The sequence below is a fragment of the Montipora foliosa genome, chromosome 1 (assembly GCF_036669935.1).
Source record: "Montipora foliosa isolate CH-2021 chromosome 1, ASM3666993v2, whole genome shotgun sequence".
Taxonomy (NCBI): domain Eukaryota; kingdom Metazoa; phylum Cnidaria; class Anthozoa; order Scleractinia; family Acroporidae; genus Montipora; species Montipora foliosa.
The window spans coordinates 7,308,888-7,333,887 of NC_090869.1; the positions used below are offsets into that span (position 1 = coordinate 7,308,888).

Genomic DNA, 25,000 nt, shown 5'->3' on the forward strand with positions numbered 1-25,000 from the left:
AGTCCGGGTTCGGTTCCTGACCAGGGACATTGTGTTGTGTTCTTGGGCAAGACACTTTACTCTCACGGTGCCTCTCTCCACCCAGGTGTATAAATGGGTACCGGCACATTTAATGCTGGGAGTAACCCTGCAATGGACTAGCATCCCATCCAGGGGGGAGTAGAAATACTCCTAGTTGCTTTATGCTACAGTAACCGGAGATAAGTGCAGGCCTGATGGGCCTTACAGGCTCGTAGCAGACTTTTTACCACTTGATCTAGATTCCCAGCTGATATGTTATGATTGTAGATGAAGTAAATGGTGGTACAGCTGTACCTGTTACTGATGTCACCCTTTGGGTTTTCATGATGGGTGGCTAAATGATGGGCTCAAGTCTTAAGGAAGGTGACCATCATAGTGTGCCTAATGCCCTCTCCACCATACATGTACTTCAAGATATCAAGAAAAATTGCGTTCATAACTGTCAAGGATCGTAGCGTCACTCAAAAGAAAAACTACTCAAGTGAGTCCAACATCTCTCTTTTTTACAAAGGCAAAAAACACTAACTCATTTAAAAGTTGAAAGAAAAGTATCACATAACATTTTACACACTCATTGTTGCTGCCGATAGGCACGTCAGACACAATGTCACACTAGACAAATTCACCAGAATGGGTCGGCCACCACAGGATAGGTTGACTAGCTACTAGACTGTAGCAGCAGTGACTAGAAATTAAGGTAAAGCCCCCTGTGTCCATTCAGTTCAGATAATTATGTTCCTGAGAATGTCACCACACAAGTTGCTGTCAGATCATGTAATGATCCCTCCCAGCTTAATTATTGATTCAGTGACCTTTAATGAACATAATCCACTCAAGTTCAACAATTAGGGACACTATTTACTGTGGACTACACTCACCCTCTCCTCAAAAACCAACATTTGACTTGATTTGTGTCAATTGTTAATTTCAATTTACAGTGTCCCCAAGTAGTGCTTCAGTGCTAGAACAACTAGACACTTAAATAAAGTTCCTTTCCTTTCCTTTCCTTTCCTTTCCGGACGATCGTACTTTACTTAATGACTATTACTTTAATGTATTATTATACCTTTCTACGGCTCTTTTTTGGAGTTCTTGGCTAAGTCGTGTTAGCTTATTTCCTCCCTCTGTGTTTTGAGCAATATGATTCAACAAACACTGTGCATACAAGTAGGTGTGTTGTCCATAACACACCAATTTCTAAACAAAGAATAACAAGGTTGTGAGATGACTTAAAATTACCAGTATTTCACCCCAGAGCAGTGTGCACAGTACTAGTCTTCCACATGAAGAGAAGTGGGCTTCATAAAGCAAACCATTAAAGGGGCAGACTTAATAATAATTATAATTATAATAATAATAATAATAATAATAATAATAATACTTTATTTATATAGCGCTGATTACATTACAATGTCCAAGAGCCCACACAAGGACAGAGAATAACTCTAACCAGGGTGGGAATTGAACCCACGACCTTCTAGTTAGATCACCGCTGCTCTACCGACTGAGCTATAAGGTACACCTTGTAGCTCTGTCCTTGTGTGGGCCGATTTCCATCAGTAGGGCTAACGCTCACATGGTTCATATGGGGTAGATACTTAGCACTTCACATTACACTCTAATCAGTTAAGCCTGTTCAAATAAAAGTGCTACATGGCCAATGTTTGCAAAAACGTAATCCTTCCTTGTACTTGTACATGTTCATTGCCGTGACTTTAACATCGTCAGTTTCCACGGCCTGTTCCCGTCTGACCTTGTAGCTCAGTCGGTAGAGCAGCGGTGATCTAACCCCGAAGGTCGTGGGTTCAATTCCCACCCTGTTCAGAGTAATTCTCTGTCCTTGTGTGGGCCCATTTCCATCAGTAGGGCCAACGCTCACATGGCTTATATGGGGTAGATACTTAGCACTTCACATTACACTCTAATCAGTTAAGTCTGTTCAAATAAAAGTGCTACAAGGCCAATGTTTGCAAACACGTAATCCTTCTTTGTACTTTGTACGCTATCTTAGTCAAACTTCAAAACACTAAAAGACGTCCTTGCATCAATGAAAACCAAAAAATGATGCTGTGGTTTTGTTGCCAATGACCATTGAAAATGGATTGAAACTTGAAAAAGCTGGCGAGTTTTTTCAAGTTTGGAAACAGTGTCTTCAGAAAGACACAAAAACTAAATACATGTACGAATAGCTCTTTGTGCCATAAAATAAATACATGTATCTTGTCAGTTTTTTCAAGTTTGGAGACAGTGTCTTCAGAAAGACACAAAAACTTAAATACATGTACGAATAGCTCTTTGTGCCATAAAATAAATATCTTTTCAGTAGGTTGTCAGGAATGTTGTACATGTGAGCTAAAGTACTAATTTCGATTTCTACCCATTTTTGAACTAAAAACAGCAAATTAAGTGAGACAGTGCCCCTTTAAGCAGACTTACTGAAAACTCGGGTAGGTTGTTGTCAATTGACTGCTCTCCTTCCTCTAGAAATGAACAAGCTGAAGTCTTGAGCACACGGGAAAACACTTCAATTTGATGACAAGCTGTTGACACACTTGTAATCTCTCCTTGATAACCTGCATCAGAAATCAGCTGACAAAAAAACATACTGTTACACGAGACTACAATCATTGTGACATGTTCTAAGGCATTTTCAATGTTACACATGTACATGTATACTCACATGCAACCCTAATCAGTCATTAAAATACGGAACTAAAGGTTTTATACTGTTGTTAATATGAACAACTTGAAAGGATAATAATTAATATTGATTAATTACATAATTTGATTGTTGTCTATACCATAACTATACAACAATGTGTAATTTTCAGGTACCCCAGTTTGGAATTGAAAGTATTCTTAACAAAGTTACAGTAACTGTTCAAAGACGCTTTGGGTCTTTTTTGGGTCTTTGTACACCTGGTTGCCATGTGAACTTTAACTTGTCAGACATTCAGTTACCTCATGATTCAAAATTATGCCAATCACACAAAAGAAGTGAATGTCCATATTTAGTTTAAAAAATGATAACATTTTTTTTTATTGTTCACAACATGTACAGTTACCTTGATGGTGAAGTTAAGCATCAGACAGTCTGGATAATGTTCAGCCAACTTATAAAACATGGACCTCCATGTCTGATGAACAATCATATCTTCCAACCATGATGGGGTCTATTAAAACATAACATTAAGATTATGACTGAGGACAGGCAGGATGAGTTTTTAAGCCAATTCTAATCTCTAAAGAAAGGAGAAAGCACATGAACTCATCATCAGCAACATTATCATTATGATTATGTGTGGTTTTCCGCTGGCTGAGGAACGAAAGAAGTGGAAAACGTTTTTCTCACACACGGATGGGAGTCTGGGTACAGGTGTGCAGGGGGTTTCAGGTCATGTGGCTTGTGTAAGGTTTCATTTTTTGTTTTGCCATCTGCCATTGCCTGACATGTGTTTAGTTCTTTCAATTTTTAGTCTGTTCGTATCGCTTGTTTGCTGTGTTCTCAATTTCTTCTGTTTATGATGACGAAGGATAATTCTTGTACGAAATCTAGAGCTGCTAAACGGCTTGAACCCTACAAGAAGAGCCCAACAAATAGTTCTTCCGGGCAAGGGGGCAATGAATGTACATCTGATTGCAGTTCTTGTGGTGGGTCAAGTGGGAGTAGTTATGCACGTTCTGCGCCTCTCCATGCCTCTTCAGAACCACCGAACTGGGTGAAGGAGCTTCTTAAGCAGCAGCAAGCCATTATGCTACAGAATTAAAGCGCTTGCAGAGCAAAATGGCGAAGGCGAAATCTCAAAGCACTCAGAAACCCTGTGCAGCAGATCCAGAGTTTTGCTTTGTGGGTAACAACTGAGGAAGCAATACCAATTAGGAAAAAAATTGATGAAGCGCTGGCAACAGATGACGGCAAGGACTGTACTAAAAAGCTCACCGAAGGTAAAGATTTGCTTGTGGAAAGGAACAACCACATCTTACTTGCCCAAAAGTACGGCTGGGATACGTTTGCTTGCTATACTGCCGATCTGCTTGCTAGAGACTCAGATGATGATAGAAGATACGGAAGGCCACTAAAGAAAGCAAACAGTTGAGGGAGGAAAAGAAAGGAGCAGCTTCCTCCAAGGTTCCGAAGCCTAAAGGAGTTTTTCCACATGCTTCGGAAAGGAGGGTTATCCTCAAGCACAGTAATGCGAGTTACGCGACGTCATTACTGGCCAGAAAACAGAGTCAGCCGCTGGACAGGCGGTCTGTTTATTTTCGTTGCTTCAAGCCAGGACACTTTACCAGAGAATGCCGTGCTGCCATTGTCCAGAATGGGGCAGGAGCTGTTGGACAGTGCACAGGAAACTATCAACAAACGAGCCAGTGAATTCCTGATGTCCGGAGCAGACAACATTCTCTGCTATAATGGTTCTGTAAGTGACTCCTCTTATGATACAATCGGTGAGGACTTATTTTGTTGACATTCATCATAGTTGTTTTGTTGTCAGAGGTCGATTGCACTGCTTTCTGGCAAAATATCGGTGCAAGTAATTGGTTGCCGAGAGTTATTCGTGAAGGTCATTGTTTACCGTTTGTTGAATTACCTGAGGTGAAGTTTTTTTCAGAATCACAAGAGCATGTTATGCAATGCTGAGTTTGTCTGCTGAGATTTCCTGTAAGTTTTTTAAGTTTATCGCTTTGCCTTTTGTCTTGTCAGTTGGTCCTTTTTTCTTTACAAAGATCCAAAAAGCCCTGACGAAGCACTGGAGAAGGCAGGGAATTCGTTTATTTACTTACCTAGATGATGGTGCAGGGACGGATTCTGATTTCTATGAAGTGCAGCGGGTTTTGGACATGGTGCAAGCAGATGTGCGGTGTAGCAGTTTTGTGGCCAATGATGTGAAGAGTCAATGGGTGCCAGTCCAATCTGGGGAGCTGTTGGGTTATGTCCTGAATTTACATGCTGGAACTTTTCAAGTCCCCCGAAGAAGAGTAGATGCTTTTCACCATGTGCTAGGGGATGTTATAGCTCACAAGTTTGTAGTATCTACATGTACATGCACAGCAGCCCGGTTTACAGGACTCCTGGCTTCCATGAGTTTGGCACTGGGTCCAGTGGTATGCCTTTGGACTAGAAGCTTATACCAGGACATCCTACAAGCTGCTTCGTTGGACAGCCCTTTCCAGTTATCTGCAGATGCTCAAGGTGAGGTTGTTTTCTGGGAGAAGAATTGTGTTAATACAGGCTATCCGATTTGGTCTCCTAGTCCGAAGCCAGAAGTTTTGACTTACTCAGATGCTAGTATTCTGGTTGGGGAGGATTTGCTGTTGAGGTTGGGGGACAAGTGGCAGTAGGAATTTGGTCAGTCGATGAGAGTAACAAGAGCTCCACCTTCCCAGAACTGCAATCAACTCATCTAGTTCTTTTGCTCCCCTGTTAAGAGGCAAGGAGGTTCTTCACAGAACCGACAACAAGAACAGTGAGGTAATTCTGTCAATAGGCAGCCGCAAACCCGACCTTCACAATGAGGCAGTTAATAATTATCTATAGGCTGTGCAGGGAGTTTAACATTCCGCTAACCGAGGAATGGAACAGCAGGGATTTGAATGGATTGAAGATTCAAATGACAAAAAGCTCGATCCTTCCTGTTTTGCTTAGGAGCGAGGATGGCAAAGTCGGTTAGTGCGCGGCCTTGGTGCAAGGGTCCTGAGTTCGATTCCCGGATCTCACATCCTTGTTTGGACTTCTTTCCGTTCTGTGTAGCTTAAGTAGCTTTAAATACTCGTAAAATGGACCCTGATGGCGAGGGGGGAGTAAAATGAGCACACCATCTTCCTCAGGTTTGTCCGTTGAATCACTGTTACGAGTTATCGACGTTAAATATGGTTGCTTTACTTTACTTTACTTTTTTGCTTACTTGGACAAGTGTTTGGGTCCTCACATAGTCGACCGGTTTGCAAGTGTGAAGACTAAGCAGTTGGACAGGTTTTGTAGCACATGCCTCAACCCTGGTTGTGAAGCTGTTGATGCCTTCACTGTCTCAAGGGCAGGGGATTACAATTGGCTGTTTCCTCCACCATACCTGGTTCCTCGTGTTTTGTGCCAAATGTCAGATGGAGGGGAGGATGGAACCCTCTTAGTCCCGGAATGGCACTCTGCACCCTGATGCCCCTGCTTATTACCAAGCGTGGTACATGGAAGGGGTTTGTAATAAACTCCCTTAGGATCCAACCTTATGAGGGCATCTTTATTCCAGGAGCAGCTGCCAGCTGTGTCTTTACAAAAGGTGTGCCACCTTTTGGTCTACTGGCACTTCAGCTTTGCTTCTGTGGCTCCCATGTTGGGACTTATGCATTATTCTAGCTACCAAGACACAGCTGCTGGTGATACCTTGGCAATCCAATCATGACCTTGGTGGCTGGTGCCATGCACATCATCATGTCTGTTATTAGGCTGATTTAGCAACAGAACGGGAACGTCAGTGGCGATGGCGCACGCAGAAAAAACACCAATGAGAATTCAGAATAGAGTAGACTCCACTCTTTTCTTCTCTATTCTAAATTCTCATTGGTAGTTTTGCTGCGCGCGGCGTCGCCACTGATGTTCCCGTTCTGTTGCTAAATCAGCCTATTGTTTGAGTTCCAAGCTTGTTATGGGCACCTGTTTGCTTTTACCCAGCTGTTATGGCCTATGAGCCGTTTTAGCTCCTAATGCCTGTTATGGGCTCCAAGCTGTTCTGGCTTCCTAAGTCCTTCTGTTATGGACTCAAGTTTTAGTGTGTACATATATGTGGATGTCCTCCTCTTTTCTGGTATGTGCCTACTGGATTTGTTCCTGCTCTTATGGTGTACAACCCATGGTGGAGGAGATCATCTTCCGAGCTGAATATCATGCAGATAGTTTTGACCATCCGGAATAATTGCAACAGCTAGCAAAGGAGCTACCAGCTGTATTGGCTTGTGATAGCACTGCTACAACAGTTGCGACTTATCTGTGCACTTATAAATCCTGGAAGCCATGGGCCAGTCGTCACGATGCTGCTTGTTTGCTGGCAGATTCTGTGGTCTTCGCGCTGTACGTTATATCTCTCATTCAACAGACCCGGTCGGTGTCTTTGGTGAAGTCTGCAGTGTATGGTGTGAGTTGGGTTCATAAAAAGAGTGGCTATCAGGAGCCAAGTGCGAATCCGGTAGTGAAGCAAGTGGTTGATGCTGCCAGGCGAATTCTTGCCAGAGCAGCTGTATGTAAGGAGCCATTGTCTTCTGCTCTGGTGCTGAAAGTGATCGGTCGCCTTGAGAAGGGTAACCTTGGTGACCTTCAGCTGGCGGCATTGTCTTCCCTAGGTTTCTTTGGCTTTCTTCGATGGGATGACTAGCACCATTAATTTTGTCAGTAGACAGTTTTTATTTTGCTGATCCCCATGTAGCTATTTTTCTGGAAAAACAGAGGAATGATCAGTTCTGCAAAGGGTCATGGGTTTTTGTAGCCCATTGCAGTACACCCCTTGCCCAGTCAAAATCATCAAGAAATTCTTGAGAATTGTGAACCACTTCAAAGGCTCTCCCTTATTTTGACGCATGTTGCATACCAAGAGAGGAGTTCATCTGCGGAAAGGGGCAAAGGAGCTGATCAAGAAGGAGCTTGGCAAGGAAGGTCTGTACTCCACTATTGTTTGGAATCCATAGCCTGCAATCAGGAGGAGCTTCTGCGGCAGAAGCTTTCGGTGTGCCAGACAGACTCTTCCAGAGACGTGGAGGTTGGAGAAATGAGAAGGCTCGGAACAATTACGTAAAGGAGTTTTTAGACTTGCTTCTACTTGTTACAAAGTCAATTTAGGATGGACATAAGGAACAAGTCCTTAGACGCGATTCTACTTGTTCAATGTTAATTAAGGATGGACATTGACATTGCCTTTGATTCTATGTAGACATTCAAGGAACTCTATTTCTATCATTACATGTCCACTTTTGCTGTCAAAATAGTTTTTTGTGCGAGTAGAAAGTATGTTATGAGTTGATTTTTCCTATAGTCTGTGCTCTTTGTGTTGTACATTTGTGTGGTAAAATGGCTTGGCATGGCTCCCAGGGGTGTGTGAGAAGTACGGTTTTTTGCTGGCTGAGGAACAAAAGAAGCAGAAAAGGCTTTTCTGACACATGGCTGGGAGTCTGGGTACAGGTGTGCGAGGGTTTCAGGTCATATGGTTTGTGTAAGGTTTCAGTTTTTGTTTTGCCATTGTTTTGCCATCCGCCATTGCCTGACATGCCCCGCCCACCCACCCGTGAAGTACTTGTAGAATGTGTTAAGTCGAGGTGAACTTTTTCTCTAGCCACTTTTTTGTGTCATTGTAAGACAATTATTGTGTTCTTATGTTAATAAAGGTCAGGCTGTGTAGTTCGGCATGGCTCCCAGCGGTGTGTGAGAAATATAATTACCGGTATTCATAGTCTGCTTATTTTGCACCACCACACTGAAAGACAAAAAATTATCATTTTTCTTAACCCATTGACACTTCAAACGCCCTGGGTCACCCTCAGTTGACGAGTAAAATTGCCTGGGGTTAGACAGAGTAAAATCTGTTTAGTCTCACTCCCAGGGGTCAATGGGTTAAAATGAGAAGCATCACTTAATTAATGCAAATGTACAATTTAAAAATGTTCAAAGCTTAAAATTCTGCTTGATGAATGATTAATGTTGGCATTACCTCTCCCTCAGCAGAGAAGATTGAATCAGCTTTCTTTGGGTCGAAGTGTTTAATGATGAGGGTTTCAAGGTGGTTTTCCACCATTTGTTCAACTTCAGCTACTTTAGCCCCTGAAAAAAGTATGATCTTAATGAAGATGTAATAATGTATTATTATTGTTATTATTGAAGAATAACATTATTATCAGCACATTTTTCATTTAAATACACTTACACTGTGAATGCTCCTTTATACAAAATAATCCTTGTGGGGGACATAAAAGCGAGAGTACAAAAGACCACCAATTGAAGTTTGTTGTATTAATTTACTGAATTTGATCGGAAGGAGTGACCATTGTGGAAGCAAAGGACTATGCATTTCTCTCCTTTCCAACAGTACATGTGCAATTATTATTTTAACCCACTGATTACTGACCAGTAGGAATGCTCATTAATTAACAATTATTCCCCGAAGGCTCAGTGATTATCGGTGAATATTCACCGATAATCACTGAGCCTGAGGCGAATAATTGTTTTAGTATAAATACACAGGTGATTATTTCAAAAAAGAGAAAAAAAACATTTCAACGCGAAATCATGTTCAATTACAGTGGCAAAACGACTACTGACAGCCATTTTGTCCGTCGAGGTGATTATCGGCTGAAAATCCGAGATAGCGAGCCAATGAGAGCGCGCGATTTTGTATAATCACCTGTGTATTTATACTAATAATAAATTTTACTTTGTCTATCGCCAGACGATTTTACTCGTCAATTGGGGCAGTTCAGGAGTCAATGGGCTAATATCTTCGATCAGAAGTACTATTATCATGTAGGATCTACTCTTTATCATCCATCTTGAAGAAGGCAAAAAATCTAACCATAAGATCATAAGAAAAGTGAAGTGTAGCACTTTCTCTTAGGTTATTTTAACATCATAATAGCATAGTCAGTGCTCTATAACTGTAGCAATGGACAATTTTTTGATCACTGCAGCGATTATACAAGATTTACCTTAAAAGAAACAGGTGTACAGGGTAATTTGAAACAATGCAAGTGTTTGTACAGAGTCTTGAAACATTAAACTTAATTATTATGAGATATAAACAGAACCAACTTAGAAAGAAAAACAGGAATCTGTTTAATGTGGTTGGAATAAGGTTCTGTTGACTGCAGAAATCAATATTACCTGTAACAATCAACCAATTGGCCAGGAGGTTTGTACTTTGTGCAATTCCTGTATAATTATCTGATAACAACTTAACCAATTCCTCATGGATACCTCCTGCTTGGTAATACCTAAGGTATTAATGAAATAATTATGTAGTACAAAAATTATACAAAGGAAAACAAATCCCTTTATTTTCAAGTGGAAGGTAGTCCAATTTATACAAATAACATTGCAAACAAAATTAGTTTGTTTTGCCTGCTTTTGTTTTTCCTGTTTGTTTACTTGTTTTCTCTTTACGCTACATGTATGTCATTACAGTACCTTGGGTTACCCAAGTAACTTTATTTTGCACATAGCAGAGGAGCCACATGAAATATTCAACAGAGCAACCAACTATTATCCAATACAAAAAAACCAGTGTATACACTGTTCACTGCTCAAAAATGCTGTTTACAAACACTTCTGTTTAAGTCATACTCGACCCACCCCTTATTTTGAAGCTTAGTGTTGAGAATAAGACAGTAAGTTTGCACGTAAAGATATTTGTTCGTTGTTGCTGGGAGGTGTGAAGTGCAGGTTAGGGTCGCAAGTCATTGTTTTGCTATAACTGAAACAACCCAAATCCTTTCAAAAATGCTAACCTTAGGCTTAAACATTATTTTTTTAAGCCTTAATGTTAGCATTAGTAAAGTTTTGGGTAGTTTCAGCTAGGGTGAAACAGTGACCTGCAACCTGCAGTTTACACTCTCAAGTTTGTTGCTTCTTAGTGGAAAATGAAGTCTAATACCGGTACATTACTCAAGAAGGAAAGAAATGATCTTGCACTTACCTTATTAAGAAATTGCCTCTTGTACCTGAAAAATTCCGGTGACTCAAAGGGATTCATACTCATGACCTCTGCGATGCTATTCTACCAACTGAGCTATGAAGACAAATGGTTCTGAGCAGGTCAATTTGTTGGGCTCATGTGTTCCCAAGAAAGGGCACGATGAAAGAAATGTATACAGTGTATATGTTGTAGTTCAATTTGCACTTTGGTACAATTTGTTTTTGAACTGGTACAGAATATATTGAACTGGTACAATTTTAATTGTACTGGTGCAAAAACAGGTAAAATAGTTTAATGTTTGTTGAACCCAAAGAACACACTTCATTGATAACAGCTGTTTGCCATTCATTTACTTAGTTCAAGAGGTTACTGAAATAAGGTTTGCTGAGCATTCAGAGCAGGACAGAAATAGCAAGACTTGTTGGAAATACTTAACAGTCTGGTTTGACCAAGAATAACATGAGTGGTTTTAAGTACTAATTTACACAATTTAAGCCTAAACACTTGTTCTAGAATGGTTAGCTTTTATTTACAGTCATGATGTACTAAACAAAAGCATTAAGAATTTATTTTAAAGCCTGTTCATTTAGTGTATGTGGTGACAAGGGCTAAGGATTGCTTTTTGGCTTATCATCAAGTTACCATGAATGTACCAGTCCTGCTGTTGGTTTGGATTAGTTTTATCATGTTGTGTGTACAATTCAGTTTGCAGACTATAACAGCAATACATGAATTATGTCACTGTTTCAATAAGACAAGAAATAAAGTGCAGAAATCTTACAATTTAATTTCAAATGCTATTTGTCATTAAATTAATAAAAATTATAGTATTTTGACTTTTTTGCATGCTGCTGTAAAAGCGGCAGGTATTTTTTGCAGGTTGCAGGTTGAAATTTACCGTGACTGTTACATGAATAGCTAACCTTAGGCCTATTTAGGCCTAAAGAAACGTTGTTAGGCCTAATTAGGCCTAAGGTTAGCTATTCATGTAACAGTCACGGTAAATTTCAACCTGCAACCTGCAAAAAATACCTGACGCTGTAAAATATGTTTTGGTAGAGAAATCTAGTTTCACATTAGTGGCAATACAAGGATAGAATCGCAAGGGTGTGATCAGAGTGTTAACTTTGCCATACCCTGTCACAATTCTTACATATCCACTCTCTTCAATTTCGATGATTTGACCTAAGAGCATATTGGGGTGAAAAGGGTTGATCTTGTCTACTTTGTTTAGTTTTATTGCCACCATGTCCGAAATCTTAAATTTCGGTTGTTTTTGTGCTTGCTTTCTTGTTTGCTGGTGATAGTCTTCTGCTGTTTGTGCAATGGACATAAACTTTCGAACAACTTCAGAAGTTGAACGCTTACTTCTGAATAGTTATCATTCTCTCATTTACTTGTGATTTGACGTCCTCTATGTGCTGTTCTTTGGTGTGCTAAGACTAAGAGTGTCGTACAGTTTACTCTTTAGGATCACAGTTTTTCTGTCAGGTGTTTGCAGTTTTCGGAGCAACTTCAGAATACCCCACCACAGCTAACCACTATTGTTTCCCCTATGTGGCATCTTTTGAAGAACGAGACTTAATACAATAGAGCCTATTCTTATTCAATGAAATGCAAATAAGTGGCAGGGTACTCTGAAGTTTAGCCCAGTTTTCCTTGGTGGTATGTCCATTTCTTTCTTTGCAATGTCTTTAGTTGTGACTGAGATAGTTTGCCTTCCGTTTCTCTCGAATCACTACTCGATTTTTCACTTTGAATTTTCAAGTATTCCATTGCTTCATTGTAAAATTGATCTTCGATAAACATGGTTAGTTGTGATGTATTTCGCTTCTGCTTTTGCTTAAAGTCATCTAATCTTTGATAAAATATTTCGTGTAATACACACTGCATTGTCGAGTTGTTTTCTTCCAACGAAACTTGCAAAGTCTAAATGTGAATAAATTGAAGTTTGGACCAAGAGTGGCCTGGGATGAATAATAAAATATTTGGACAGAGAGTGGCCTGGGATAAATATTAAAATATTTAATTATAAATTATCATAGTATGTTTGCATGATCTGCTTGTGTGGTCAACTGGATAAGAGAGTGGACAACAGATCCAGAGGTAGGGAGTTCAAGTTCAAGTTTGGGTGAGTAAAAAAGAAAGTCTTGAGTATACTGTGTCAAGTCTGTCATAGAGGGAGTGGGCATAAGGGTATGCAAGGAGGGGGGCCACCTGCAAAATAAGGGGGGATAGAACTGTGAAAGATAGGGGTGTTGGATAGAGGTGATGGGGAAGATGAGGGAGGGGTAGGAAAGTAGAAGAAAAGAAAAAAAATAACATGTTCTTTTTTAGACTCCCTAAAAACCACGCCCCTGTTTTTTAACTACACCCCAAAAAAAGGAAAATCCCTTTTTTAGACAGTTGATAAAAATAAACTAGTACAATTTTAATTGTACCAGTTCAATATATTCTGTACCAGTTCAGAAAAAATTGTACCAAAGGAATAAATTGTACTACAACCTATACAAGTCATGTATTTGATGTGTGGGCTATAGACCAAAGAGAGAAATGACCACCTTGGAGTCATGAGAATTTTTCAGGTCTCTATAACCAGTGCAATCTCAGCCAACTTATGGCAACAAGTAGGATATAAATCCTGTCCACATTAATAGGAGACAAGTGCTTTTATCTCCGAGCGATCCCTGCTCTCTCCATATTTTCCCTTTCCTTATTAATCAACATTAACAATAACCACCACAATTACACAAACTATTTTACTCAAGACTAATCTTAATATGACATAGAAAAGAAAGAAGTTAGGCTTCATGCTGTACAATAAATCTTAAGATTTGTCCAGGAAATAGAGGGCTTAAGATTAAGTCAGTGCTAGCAGTTGGTCATCGGACATTGTCCAACCAAATTTTGAAAATATCCCGCCAATTTCATAATATGATCAGACGCAATTACCGAACATCTCACTAGCACATCTTTAGTTATCTTCTTCAAGGTATTGTCAGTCAATAAATTATGTCCAGTCCAATTTGTCAAATGTCCAACCAAAAGGAAGATTTGAAAGGACAAATGTCCTGTGAATAAAGAAAAATTATTTCCAGCACTGTTAAGTAGTAAAACAAGTGAAGGGAGGCATGCTAAAAATAAAGATAATTAAATTACAAAATAATAAACATTATAGTCTACAAGAGGTTCCCCCTTCATACTTTGAATTCAGAAAAAGCAGGTATTGCAAAAGACAGGGTAGATTTTGTTTTGTATTGGCAACCCATAAACAATATTGCACTAAATGAAAACAGTAGTTTATTTGCACTGCAAACCTTGAAGTATCCCACCCCACACCTAAGACGGTGGTGTTAGTCATAGAAAAGTCTTCTGGTACTAAACAAGCCTTCCTCAACCATTCTATTACATTGTACCGAAAGGATGATGTCTTGTCGCATGACCAGAAAAGGTGACTTGAGTGTCTTTGCAAATGGTACAATTACAATGCTCTCTCCATTACTTACAATCGTTACTTTGTATGGCATATATATTTCTTAGAGAAGATATCGTTGACGTCACCAATTGTCATTAATGTGCCAACCAGAGCCTCATTGGCTGTCGAAACAAAGGGTCTCTTTTCCCTGTGGTTAGCAGATTCGAATAACAAACAATGTTTGTAAACAGATATCTTCTCTAACGTACATGTACCGGTATCAGTGTCTTAGCTCTAGAGGCAAAAAGTTAAGGATTAAAGAGGTACGGTACTGACCTCCTTACGTTGTTGAAAATGTCCGGCTCCATAATGAAGTCTCTTGAAGCAAAATTCTGCATGCACTCTTGGATAACCACTTCATTGTCTCTTTTCTCGTCTGAAGGACTTAACTGGTGCAAATTTATAGAAAAGACGATTGGTCGAGCTTGTAATTAAAGATATTGAAAAGGTAATTATAGACTTACAGCCGCTTCATCCCAGCCAACATCTTCGCCATAGTCATCCATGTTCGCTTGAGAACACAAATGTGATTATCCTAAGAAACTGTGAAATCTTTTGTGAAAAAAAGACAAGCCGTCCTGAGCACCCGATTCGCACAACCCCTATGGGTGATACCCGCTGAAAGTGCACCAAATTACGCGGGCATCACCCGCTGTAGTACGTACTATAGTACAGGAAATATGATAATAATGGCGGCCTATCGAGCGAAGAGAAAATCGGAGAGTAAAGAATGAATGACATTTGCATTTTAATTCAAACACAGTGTATTACAGGATAACATAGGTAAATATAGACAGTCTATGTAGAATATGCACACATTCCAATGGGAAATTAATCTCCGACGAATATATTTCCACAACATTTGAGTTGAAATACATTTACTAAGTTAGCTATCAGAATTTGCTTAAATAAACATATTTTAACATATTGGAGGGAAGGATTTCCTAAAATGTTTCACGGAGCCCAGCTTGCAGCGTTTTTAGCTCACAGTTTCAGGTCAGAATTCGCTAATATATCAGGGATTTTAGCCCCAAGCCGAGTTACGACGAACAAATTTGTGCGAGAAATCGATAATTAAATTTCGCCAAATTATCATTCTTTTCAGTTCTATTACTAAGGAATAAGAATAAAATTGAAATCAGAGCGTTTTCAGCGGTTCTCTGTTGTATTTCGGATCGTAAAAGCACAGTTATTAGTGATAGCTGCGAGAGTCGCGTACTATAGTACGTTATTCACCGGGCAGTTATATGACGGGCAAATTTGTGGGAGAAATCGAAAATATAATTTGCCCAAATAGGCATTCTTTTAAGTTCCCTTCCTGAAGAATGAGCATAAAATTGAAATCAGAGCGTTTTTAGTGGTTTTCTGGCGTATTTCGGATCGCAAATGCACTTTTATTGCATCGCTATGGCTGGAGTCGCGTACTATAGTACGTTATTCACCAGGCAGTTATATGACGGGCAAATTTGTGGGAGAAATCGGAAATATAATTTGCCCAAATTGGCATTCTTTTAAGTTCCCTTACTGAAGAATGAGCATAAAATTGAAATCAGAGCGTTTTTAGCGGTTTTCTGGCGTATTTCGGATCGTAAAAGCACATTTATCGGAGCGCTATGGCGGTAATCGCGTACTATAGTACGTTATTCACCGGGCAGTTATATGACGGGCAAATTTGTGGGAGAAATCGAAAATATAATTTGGTCAAATTGGCATTCTTTTAAGTTCCCTTACTGAGGAATGAGCATAAAATTGAAATCAGAATGTTTGTAGCGGTTTTCTGGCGTATTTCAGATCGTAAAAGCACATTTATTGGATCGCTATGGCTGGAGTCGCGTACTATAGTACGTTATTCACCGGGCAGTTATATGACGGGCAAAATTGTGGGAGAAATCGAAAATATATTTTGGTCAAATTGGCATTCTTTTAAGTTCCCTTACTAAGGAATGAGCATAAAATTGAAATCAGAATGTTTGTAGCGGTTTTCTGGCGCATTTCAGATCGTAAAAGCACATTTATTGGATCGCTATGGCTGGAGTCGCGTACTATAGTACGTTATTTACCGGGCAGTTATATGACGGGCAAATTTGTGGGAGAAATCGAAAATATAATTTGCCCAAATTGGCATTCTTTTAAGTTCCCTTCCTGAAGAATGAGCATAAAATTGAAATCAGAGCGTTTTTAGCGGTTTTCTGGCGAATTTCGGATTGTAAATGCACTTTTATTGGATCGCTATGGCTGGAGTCGCGTACTATAGTACGTTATTCACCGGGCAGTTATATGACGGGCAAAATTGTGGGAGAAATCGAAAATATATTTTGGTCAAATTGGCATTCTTTTAAGTTCCCTTACTAAGGAATGAGCATAAAATTGAAATCAGAATGTTTGTAGCGGTTTTCTGGCGCATTTCAGATCGTAAAAGCACATTTATTGGATCGCTATGGCTGGAGTCGCGTACTATAGTACGTTATTTACCGGGCAGTTATATGACGGGCAAATTTGTGGGAGAAATCGAAAATATAATTTGCCCAAATTGGCATTCTTTTAAGTTCCCTTACTGAAGAATGAGCATAAAATTGAAATCAGAGCGTTTTTAGCGGTTTTCTGGCGAATTTCGGATTGTAAATGCACTTTTATTGGATCGCTATGGCTGGAGTCGCGTACTATAGTACGTTATTCACCGGGCAGTTATATGACGGGCAAAATTGTGGGAGAAATCGAAAATATAATTTGGTCAAATTGGCATTCTTTTAAGTTCCCTTACTGAAGAATGAGCATAAAATTGAAATCAGAATGTTTGTAGCGGTTTTCTGGCGTATTTCAGATCGTAAAAGCACATTTATTGGATCGCTATGGCTGGAGTCGCGTACTATAGTACGTTATTCACCGGGCAGTTATATGACGGGCAAAATTGTGGGAGAAATCGAAAATATATTTTGGTCAAATTGGCATTCTTTTAAGTTCCCTTACTAAGGAATGAGCATAAAATTGAAATCAGAATGTTTGTAGCGGTTTTCTGGCGCATTTCAGATCGTAAAAGCACATTTATTGGATCGCTATGGCTGGAGTCGCGTACTATAGTACGTTATTTACCGGGCAGTTATATGACGGGCAAATTTGTGGGAGAAATCGAAAATATAATTTGCCCAAATTGGCATTCTTTTAAGTTCCCTTACTGAAGAATGAGCATAAAATTGAAATCAGAGCGTTTTTAGCGGTTTTCTGGCGAATTTCGGATTGTAAATGCAATTTTATTGGATCGCTATGGCTGGAGTCGCGTACTATAGTACGTTATTCACCGGGCAGTTATATGACGGGCAAAATTGTGGGAGAAATCGAAAATATAATTTGGTCAAATTGGCATTCTTTTAAGTTCGCTTACTGAAGAATGAGCATAAAATTGAAATCTGAGCGTTTTTAGCGGTTTTCTGGAGTATTTCGGATCGTAAATGCACTTTTATTGGATCGCTATGGCTGGAGTCGCGTACTATAGTACGTTATTCACCGGGCAGTTATATGACGGGCAAATTTGTGGGAGAAACCGAAAATATAATTTGGTCAAATTGGCATTCTTTTAAGTTTCCTTACTGAAGAATGCGCATAAAATTGAAATCCGAGCGTTTTTAGCGGTTTTCTGGAGTATTTTGGATCGTAAATGCACTTTTATTGGATCGCTATGGCTGGAGTCGCGTACTATAGTACGTTATTCACCGGGCAGTTATATGACGGGCAAATTTGTGGGAGAAATCGAAAATATAATTTGGTCAAATTGGCATTCTTTTAAGTTCTCTCACTGAAGAATGAGCATAAAATTGAAATCAGAGCGTTTTTAGTGGTTTTCTGGCGTATTTCGGATCGAGGCTCGAGATCGAGGTACAAGGAAGTTTTACGCCGGTAGGACAGAGATCCTTTGCAGACGACTTTAAAGAAAAAGGGGTATTGTACGTTGTAGAGTAGCCTGTCGCTACGATCATCTGAGATTCAACCTTTGTTTTAAGATCGATCTTTTCATATTTTTTTGACAAGTCCAGCAAAGACTCCTTGTCGGGTCATGGTGGAGGACTTGGAAAAATCCATTTTTTTTTTTGACAAGTCTAATAGTTACTTCCTTGTCATGCATGGAAGATGCGATGAGGGAGTGGAGTCCGCATCAAAGATGCGGGAGACGAGTCCGCATGAAAGATGTGGAAAAGAGTGCCCCGTTTCCGCATCAAAGATGCGGGAGTCGAGTCCGCATCTTGGATGGCCCCTCCTCCGCCCTTCACCCAGGGGCAGGGGAGGGGCCTTTTTTTCTTGCAAGTCTCCGTCGGTGAGGACCGAGGCGAACCCCCCGACCCGGACAGATAGATGCAGAATGAGCAGGCGCATCTGCTGGTGCTATCGGTCTGCCTCCGTGCTGGCCAGGCCTGAGTGGTCTTTGGGCCATGACTCCCCCCGGTTTTGAGCTGGCACGACCTAACCCCCAGAAGTAGTCGCAGAATCGCACGGCGCATCTGCCGGTGGTATCGGTCAGTCTCCAGCAAGCCCAGGGAAGGCCCTGCATAAGAGAGGAAAAGTGGTTTTTGCGCCATAACTCCCCCCAGTTTTGAGATGGGCCCCGTAAGCCCGTGAAGTTGTTGCAGAATCGGATGGCGCATCTGCTGGTGGTATTGGTTAGTCTCTAGCACGCCCAGGGAAGGCTCTGCTCTATAAGTGAAAAAAGTGGTTTTGGGGCCATAACTCCCCCCGGTTTTGACCGTTTCTCCCCATTTTCCGTCAGCTTCACCTCCTAGGCCAAGCGCAGGTGTGTGCCAAATTTCAGCTTCGTAGCTCTTATCCGACCCTCAAAATTGGTCACCACTGCTCTGGTCCACTTCTGAAGAGCCTCAAGCCCTGTTTAGGTGTGAAACTACTACTGGATCTTCACGGCCAGATCGCGTCCAAAACGTATCTCCAGTTCTATTGTAGATATCCCGTCGTGCCATACCTCGTTGGAATCGTCTCGATGAGATCTATCACGTGACAGAGTTTGGGTGTCCTGTGTCACCTTGGTTTCCCTGTGGACGGTTTTTTGTCGATAACATTCCTACGTTTTATTCCCTTGGGACCGCACTGCCCATGCGCCTAGGTCACGTGGCCCAACAACTTTTCGCCCTAGTTTCGACCCGGGGCGAATCGACCCACGGACGCCAGAGGCCCGACAAGACCTCCATTTCCACACCAAAGTGGCCCCCCGGACTCGACTCGGTGCCCATCGGACGCGCCCTCCCGACACCTCTCTGGCGCTGCACTCGGATTGGCCCAATTCCAAATCCCAGGGGACTTGTTTCCAAAAAACCTGTTTTGGGTTTTTTTGGCCATAACTCTGCCCGGTTTTGAGCTGGGTTCCCCTAACCCCCAGAAGTCGTTGCATAATCGAATGCCGCATCCGGTGATACCCTTGGTTTTGTTCTAGCACGCCCAGGGAAGGCTCTCCATAAGTGAGAAAAACAGGTTTCTTGAGGATATCTCCCCCCGGTTTTGAGCTGGGCCCCCCTAACCCCCAGAAGTCGTTGCAGAATCGGATGGCGCATCCCATGATACCATTGGTTACTCTCTAGCACGCCCAGGGAAGGCCCTGCATAAGAGAGAAAAGCATGTTTTTTGAGGATATCTCCCCCCAGTTTTGAGCTGGATCCTCCTAACCCCCAGAAGTTGTTGCAGAATTGGATGGCGCATCCCATGATACCATTGGTTACTCTCTAGCACGCCCAGGGAAGGCCCTGCATAAGAGAGAAAAGCATGTTTTTTGAGGATATCTCGCCCCAGTTTTGAGCTGGATCCTCCTAACCCCCAGAAGTTGTTGCAGAATTGGATGGCACATCCTGTGCTACTATTGGTTACTCTCTAGCACCTCAGGGAAAGGCCCTGCATAAATGAAAAAAAACAGGTTTTTCGAGGATATCTCCCCCCGGTTTTGACTATGGGCCCCCTAACCCCGAAAAGGTGTTGCAGAACTTGATTGCGCATCTGATGATACCATTGGTTTCTCTCTAGCACGCCCAGGGAAGGCCCTGCATAAGTGAGAAAAACAGGTTTCTGGGCGATCTCCCCCCGGTTTTGACTATGGGTCCCCTAACCCCAAAAAGGTGTTGCAAAACTTGATTGCGCATCTGGTGATGCCATTGGTTAGTCTCTAGCACGCCCAGGGAAGGCCCTGCATAAGTGAGAAAGACATGTTTTTTGGCCATAATTCCCCCTGGTTTTGAGTATGGTCCCCTAACCCCCAAAAGGTGTTGCAGAATCAGATTGCGGTTCCCGTGATACCACTGGTTACTCTATAGCACCTCAGGGGAAGGCTCCACCCTCTGAGAAGAAAACGGAGCGCATATTAGAATTCTAAAACCGACAGCTGTTGTGGGTAGGCCTGAAAAGGTATTAAGTATACTTGTGGGTGGTAATTTTTAACCAATCTCTACAAACACTGACTACAATTATGTGAAATATACAAGTGCTGGTGGACAAACAAAAGAAGTTAATCAGAGGTCTGCTGTTTGACTTTGCAAATTTATTATTTATTTACTAAATACAATTACACACATGATTAAAATAAAATGAATAAAATACAGAGATGAACAGTAATATCTGAGTAATTAGGTCAGTATGTACAGAATACAGAGATTCCTTATTAAAAGTACAGTGCCTAAAAGGAAATGTATATATATATGCAAAAAACAAAAAACAAAAAAATACTATTAGTCAAGAATAACAATAATTATCATCTAAAAAGGGGGCATCTAAAGTCAAATCATATCAACTCCAAATAATCAAAGAACTATAAATATCTCTCCTTATTTGAATTGAAGTTATTAATATAAACTCATTTACTTTCCTACAAAACAATGGTAAGTGCTGACATGTCCTAATAGCTAGCAAAAATAGGGCTCGCGGTGGTAGAATTGTACTGAAACTACCATGAGAGTTTTTTTTTTCTTTTGTGAGTTGCAGTGATGCATCACATGCACAAACAGGTTTATGGATAAATAATGATCAATAAAGTTTTCTATTATCATGTAACTGTAGGATACATTCAAGAATAATATATGTATATAATTATATGCATAAACAACTATGAAGTTACATTGTCCTATCATAGTGATTTATTTGGGTAATTTGCCCTCAAATTACAGAATACACCAATGCAACCTCATACAATTAACTTACATAAAGAAAATAATTATTACTTTTGCATGGTTTTCTGAAATTCCAAAATTTGTAAAATTATTTGTAATGTTATTAAGACACTTCCGTATCGGAAAGAAAGCTTCTTTTTTTACCCTTACAACTTTGTACAACATTTTGCAGCTATTCATTAAGTGGTAAGGTGTGACATCATTAATTTGCCCAATATTCTGTATTAGCATATACTAAAACTGCCACGTCCACTTTGGCTTGTTAATTAGTATATAACACGAAACTGAATAGTGATCTCCACTTGCGCTGATTGCCTAACTTGGAGGTGATAAGCCAAGTGTTTTAAATGAAAGCATAAAATAATGGTAAAGAAATTTAAATTAACCCAAATACTTAAGGGTATATTTTGTATGACATAATGATAGTTTTCTTATTGCATGATACACATCTCAGTTTATAATAATGTCAGCAGTTTTCATTTATAAATTATCGTTACAAAATATTAAACTTCAACACCATCAAATCAAGCACTTCGATCAGATAGGTTTCCTGGTCATGCCTGCATTGATTTCTTGAAAAGCTACACCACGTAAATTTAAGAACATCTTAAGAACATTTTCAGCGTCACAACGCAAAAATTTATAAGAACGTTTAGCCTCAGCTCTAAAATTAGACGTTCTTTCTTTAATTTTGTACTCATATTTTTTCTGGTTGGTTTAATGCATCACACAATGATTATCATGCTCCTGTTTGTTTTCTTGTACTCCAATAATTGGAGTTGAATACATTTGCCCAATGTTCTGTATTAGCATATATTAAAACAGTGGATAGCATTGAAGGCATGCTCTGATTGGTTACTCAAACAAAGAATAGGTTTTGCTATTCATCTCTGAGCAACTGGCCCAGGATTTGCCCCCAAAAAGATTGTTATTGTTGCAGGAAGAAATTATAATAAATTATTAGTTAAAATAATCTTTTCGTGTTATATTATCTCACTGTTTTAGTATAAAGTAATTTAACAACTATTCACCGGTAGAGTTGGTGGTTAGTGGTTGATATTTAGCAGCAAGGTAATATCCACCACTAGCCACCTCTGATTCGGCTTGTTAATTAGTATATATACCACAAAAGTGAATAGTGCTCTCCACAAGCGCTGATTGCCTAACTCGGAGGTGACTAGCCAAGTCCTATTTAACCCTGAGTAGCTGAAGTGAAAACAAATGGATTCTGGCACGCAAGATTTAAAATTTCCAACCACATAATTTACAAAAACAATGGAGTTTTTTGGTACACTTTTTGTTCAGCTGATGTGGTTATCACTACAACAATTATTCACCTCAGTGTCAGTGAATAATTATTGTTAATTATTTAACAATTATTCGCCTCAGGCTCAGTGATTATCGGTATAAATACACAGGCGATTATTTCAAAAAAGAGAAAAAAAAACATTTCAATGTGAAATCATCTTCACTTACAGTGGCAAAACGACTACTGGCAGCGATTTTGTCCGTCGAGGTGATTATCGGCTGATAATCCGAGATAGCGAGCCAATGAGAGCGCACGATTTTGTATAATCACCTGTGTATTTATACTAAGGTATAATAATTATTGACCTCAATATTACTGCAAGAATGACGTACATGTAGATGGTGCCATCAGTCAATCAATCTGGATCAAAAGGAACAATGCATACCGATATTATTGTGAACCATATAAAGCCTTGATAAAAGTTATGAGTACCACTTTTGACACGAAAATATGTTAACTTTACTATGCGTCGACATGACGCAAGATTCGCAAAATAGCATTTTCCCTGAAGTTGATCGGTTTCACAAAAATGACACCCATTGCTTGGACAAAACGAACCCTCGTTCCAGCTCGAACGTTGGCATAACTTCAACTCCTTGCAGCCTCTGCATCTTCAGAATGTTCACTTGTAACTATGTGAGCATCTCTACGACCCTTGTGTTCATTTTCATCGAATTCATCGATCGTTGTTTGGCTGCAGCAAATCTCTCTTGCTTGAAGAAGTGTTCTCATCGTGATGATGCCTCACTTGAACCTCTTTTTTAATTAAATCGTTTTACGGTTTATTACGCCTGCAACAAAATTAACTTCGTACTATAATAATTTACAAGGCAGTAGACAGAGTTGAGTTAAAAGGCCGAGATCGACTGTCTCAGCACGAAAGAAAATATTAGAGCAAAACTAAACACTTACCGTCCATTAGCTCAGCTTTAGAAATAAGAAAACAAAAATTCCCCTTGCACCATTCGACGATGGATTACGGAGGAATTGCATGCAGTTGATATATTAAAAGCGAATAATGAGGAAATCGTGCTATCAAGCCGAAATAGTACGTACTGTGTACATACTGTAGTGCGCACCATACAATACTAAGCACTATAAGCAGCGTACTATAGTACGTACTACAACGGGTGATGCCCGGTAATTTGTGTATCATTTTGACGGGTGATGCCCGGCACTCTCCGTGCGAATCGGGTGTCCTGAACAAACGAGACTTTTGTCTGATTGGCTGTTGAAAATTGTAGTATCCAGTGTTCCAACCGCGCGCTGTGATATAAACAAAGATGGCTTTCGAAGCGGTGATTTCAACCTGTGCTTCTTCGATCGTTCTATATAGCTTCTGCCAGTTGAAGGTGGTCATTTATAGTTTACGTGACAGGGAAAGATTCTGCAAGGGGCATTTTAGTCGGCGGGAATTTTTCTTTCGTTACGCTTTTTGTAAGCAGCCCTTTTAGTCTGCTCGGGGAAGCAACGCCTCTGAAGTTGCTTCGAGTCAGCTTTTATACTTTTTAGCTTTATTTCTCCATTTAAGTGAACAACAAATGCTCAAAGTGCGAAAAGACCCGAGCAAAGGCCAGATTCCTTTGTTGGGAAGGGAGTACTATCTAACGTGGTTGCGAAATATATCCCTCGAGCTCGCAGGCTTCGATTTATCCAACTTGAATGCAGCGCTGGAAGGAAGTATGTCACTTCATTCACTTTCATTCATTGATCGTTTAGAGTTATGAGATGTCCTCAGTCCTTTGAAAGAACATCTTATCTCAACAGATACGTCGACAGAAATTTAATACCAGCCGCTATTTTGTGTATGTGTCTGAGGCCAACCTGGTTCACTGCATTTATCTCATGTGCAAACACTCTCAAGATACACTACCTTAAAAATTTCAAGAAATTTCATTTAACGGAACCAAAACATTATTCTTAGATACATCAACTGATTATGAAGGCATGCTTGATAATATAAGCTAAAATGAGTCAATAATGAAGTTCCAGTTTATTACTTTATTGGATAATTCTGTCCTTGATCTATGGTAACTCCATGAAGTCTAGCCATAGTAATTATTCATTGTTTTCATCATTTATGCTACCAGCGAGTTATTCAAAAGTGATTTTGATGTTCTTAGGAAATCTATACAATAGTGACGAATGATGTGGTCACTGCCATCAGACTTGTAGGTTGTACTGAAATGAAATTTTCTGAATGAGTTCTCTTTGGGGAGGTAAAAATTTCACTTGACCATTTGCAGATGTAAAATTACACCCACATTAAATGTACAATTAAAATTGGGATGTCTGGAAATACATAAAGCAGGTCTTGTGTTCTGTGCAATGTTTAAAATTAAAAGGGCAATTAAAGGCAAAGCAGACTTTGTGATAGAAC

At 40.1% G+C, this 25,000-nt stretch overlaps 1 protein-coding gene and 1 pseudogene across 3 annotated transcripts in view; one reads left to right on the forward strand and one right to left on the reverse strand.

Moving 5' to 3' along the window:
• LOC137967787 (negative elongation factor D-like) overlaps nucleotides 1–14,778 on the reverse strand; it is a 25,988-nt gene extending 11,210 nt beyond the window's left edge. For all 3 annotated transcript variants that reach the window (XR_011116590.1, XM_068814391.1, XM_068814493.1), the window contains exons 1-7: nucleotides 14,628–14,778; nucleotides 14,440–14,552; nucleotides 9,878–9,987; nucleotides 8,712–8,821; nucleotides 3,087–3,194; nucleotides 2,458–2,610; nucleotides 1,088–1,218 (exon numbers count right to left, since the gene is read on the reverse strand). Coding sequence is in view for 2 of the 3 variants with exons in the window: in XM_068814391.1 (XP_068670492.1) it covers nucleotides 1,088–1,218; nucleotides 2,458–2,610; nucleotides 3,087–3,194; nucleotides 8,712–8,821; nucleotides 9,878–9,987; nucleotides 14,440–14,552; nucleotides 14,628–14,669 (767 nt within the window). In the remaining variant the exon portion in view is untranslated. The remainder of the gene's footprint in view (nucleotides 1–1,087; nucleotides 1,219–2,457; nucleotides 2,611–3,086; nucleotides 3,195–8,711; nucleotides 8,822–9,877; nucleotides 9,988–14,439; nucleotides 14,553–14,627) is intronic.
• LOC137981529 (uncharacterized) lies at nucleotides 4,657–5,296 on the forward strand (annotated as a pseudogene).
• Nucleotides 14,779–25,000: the final 10,222 nt, after the last annotated feature.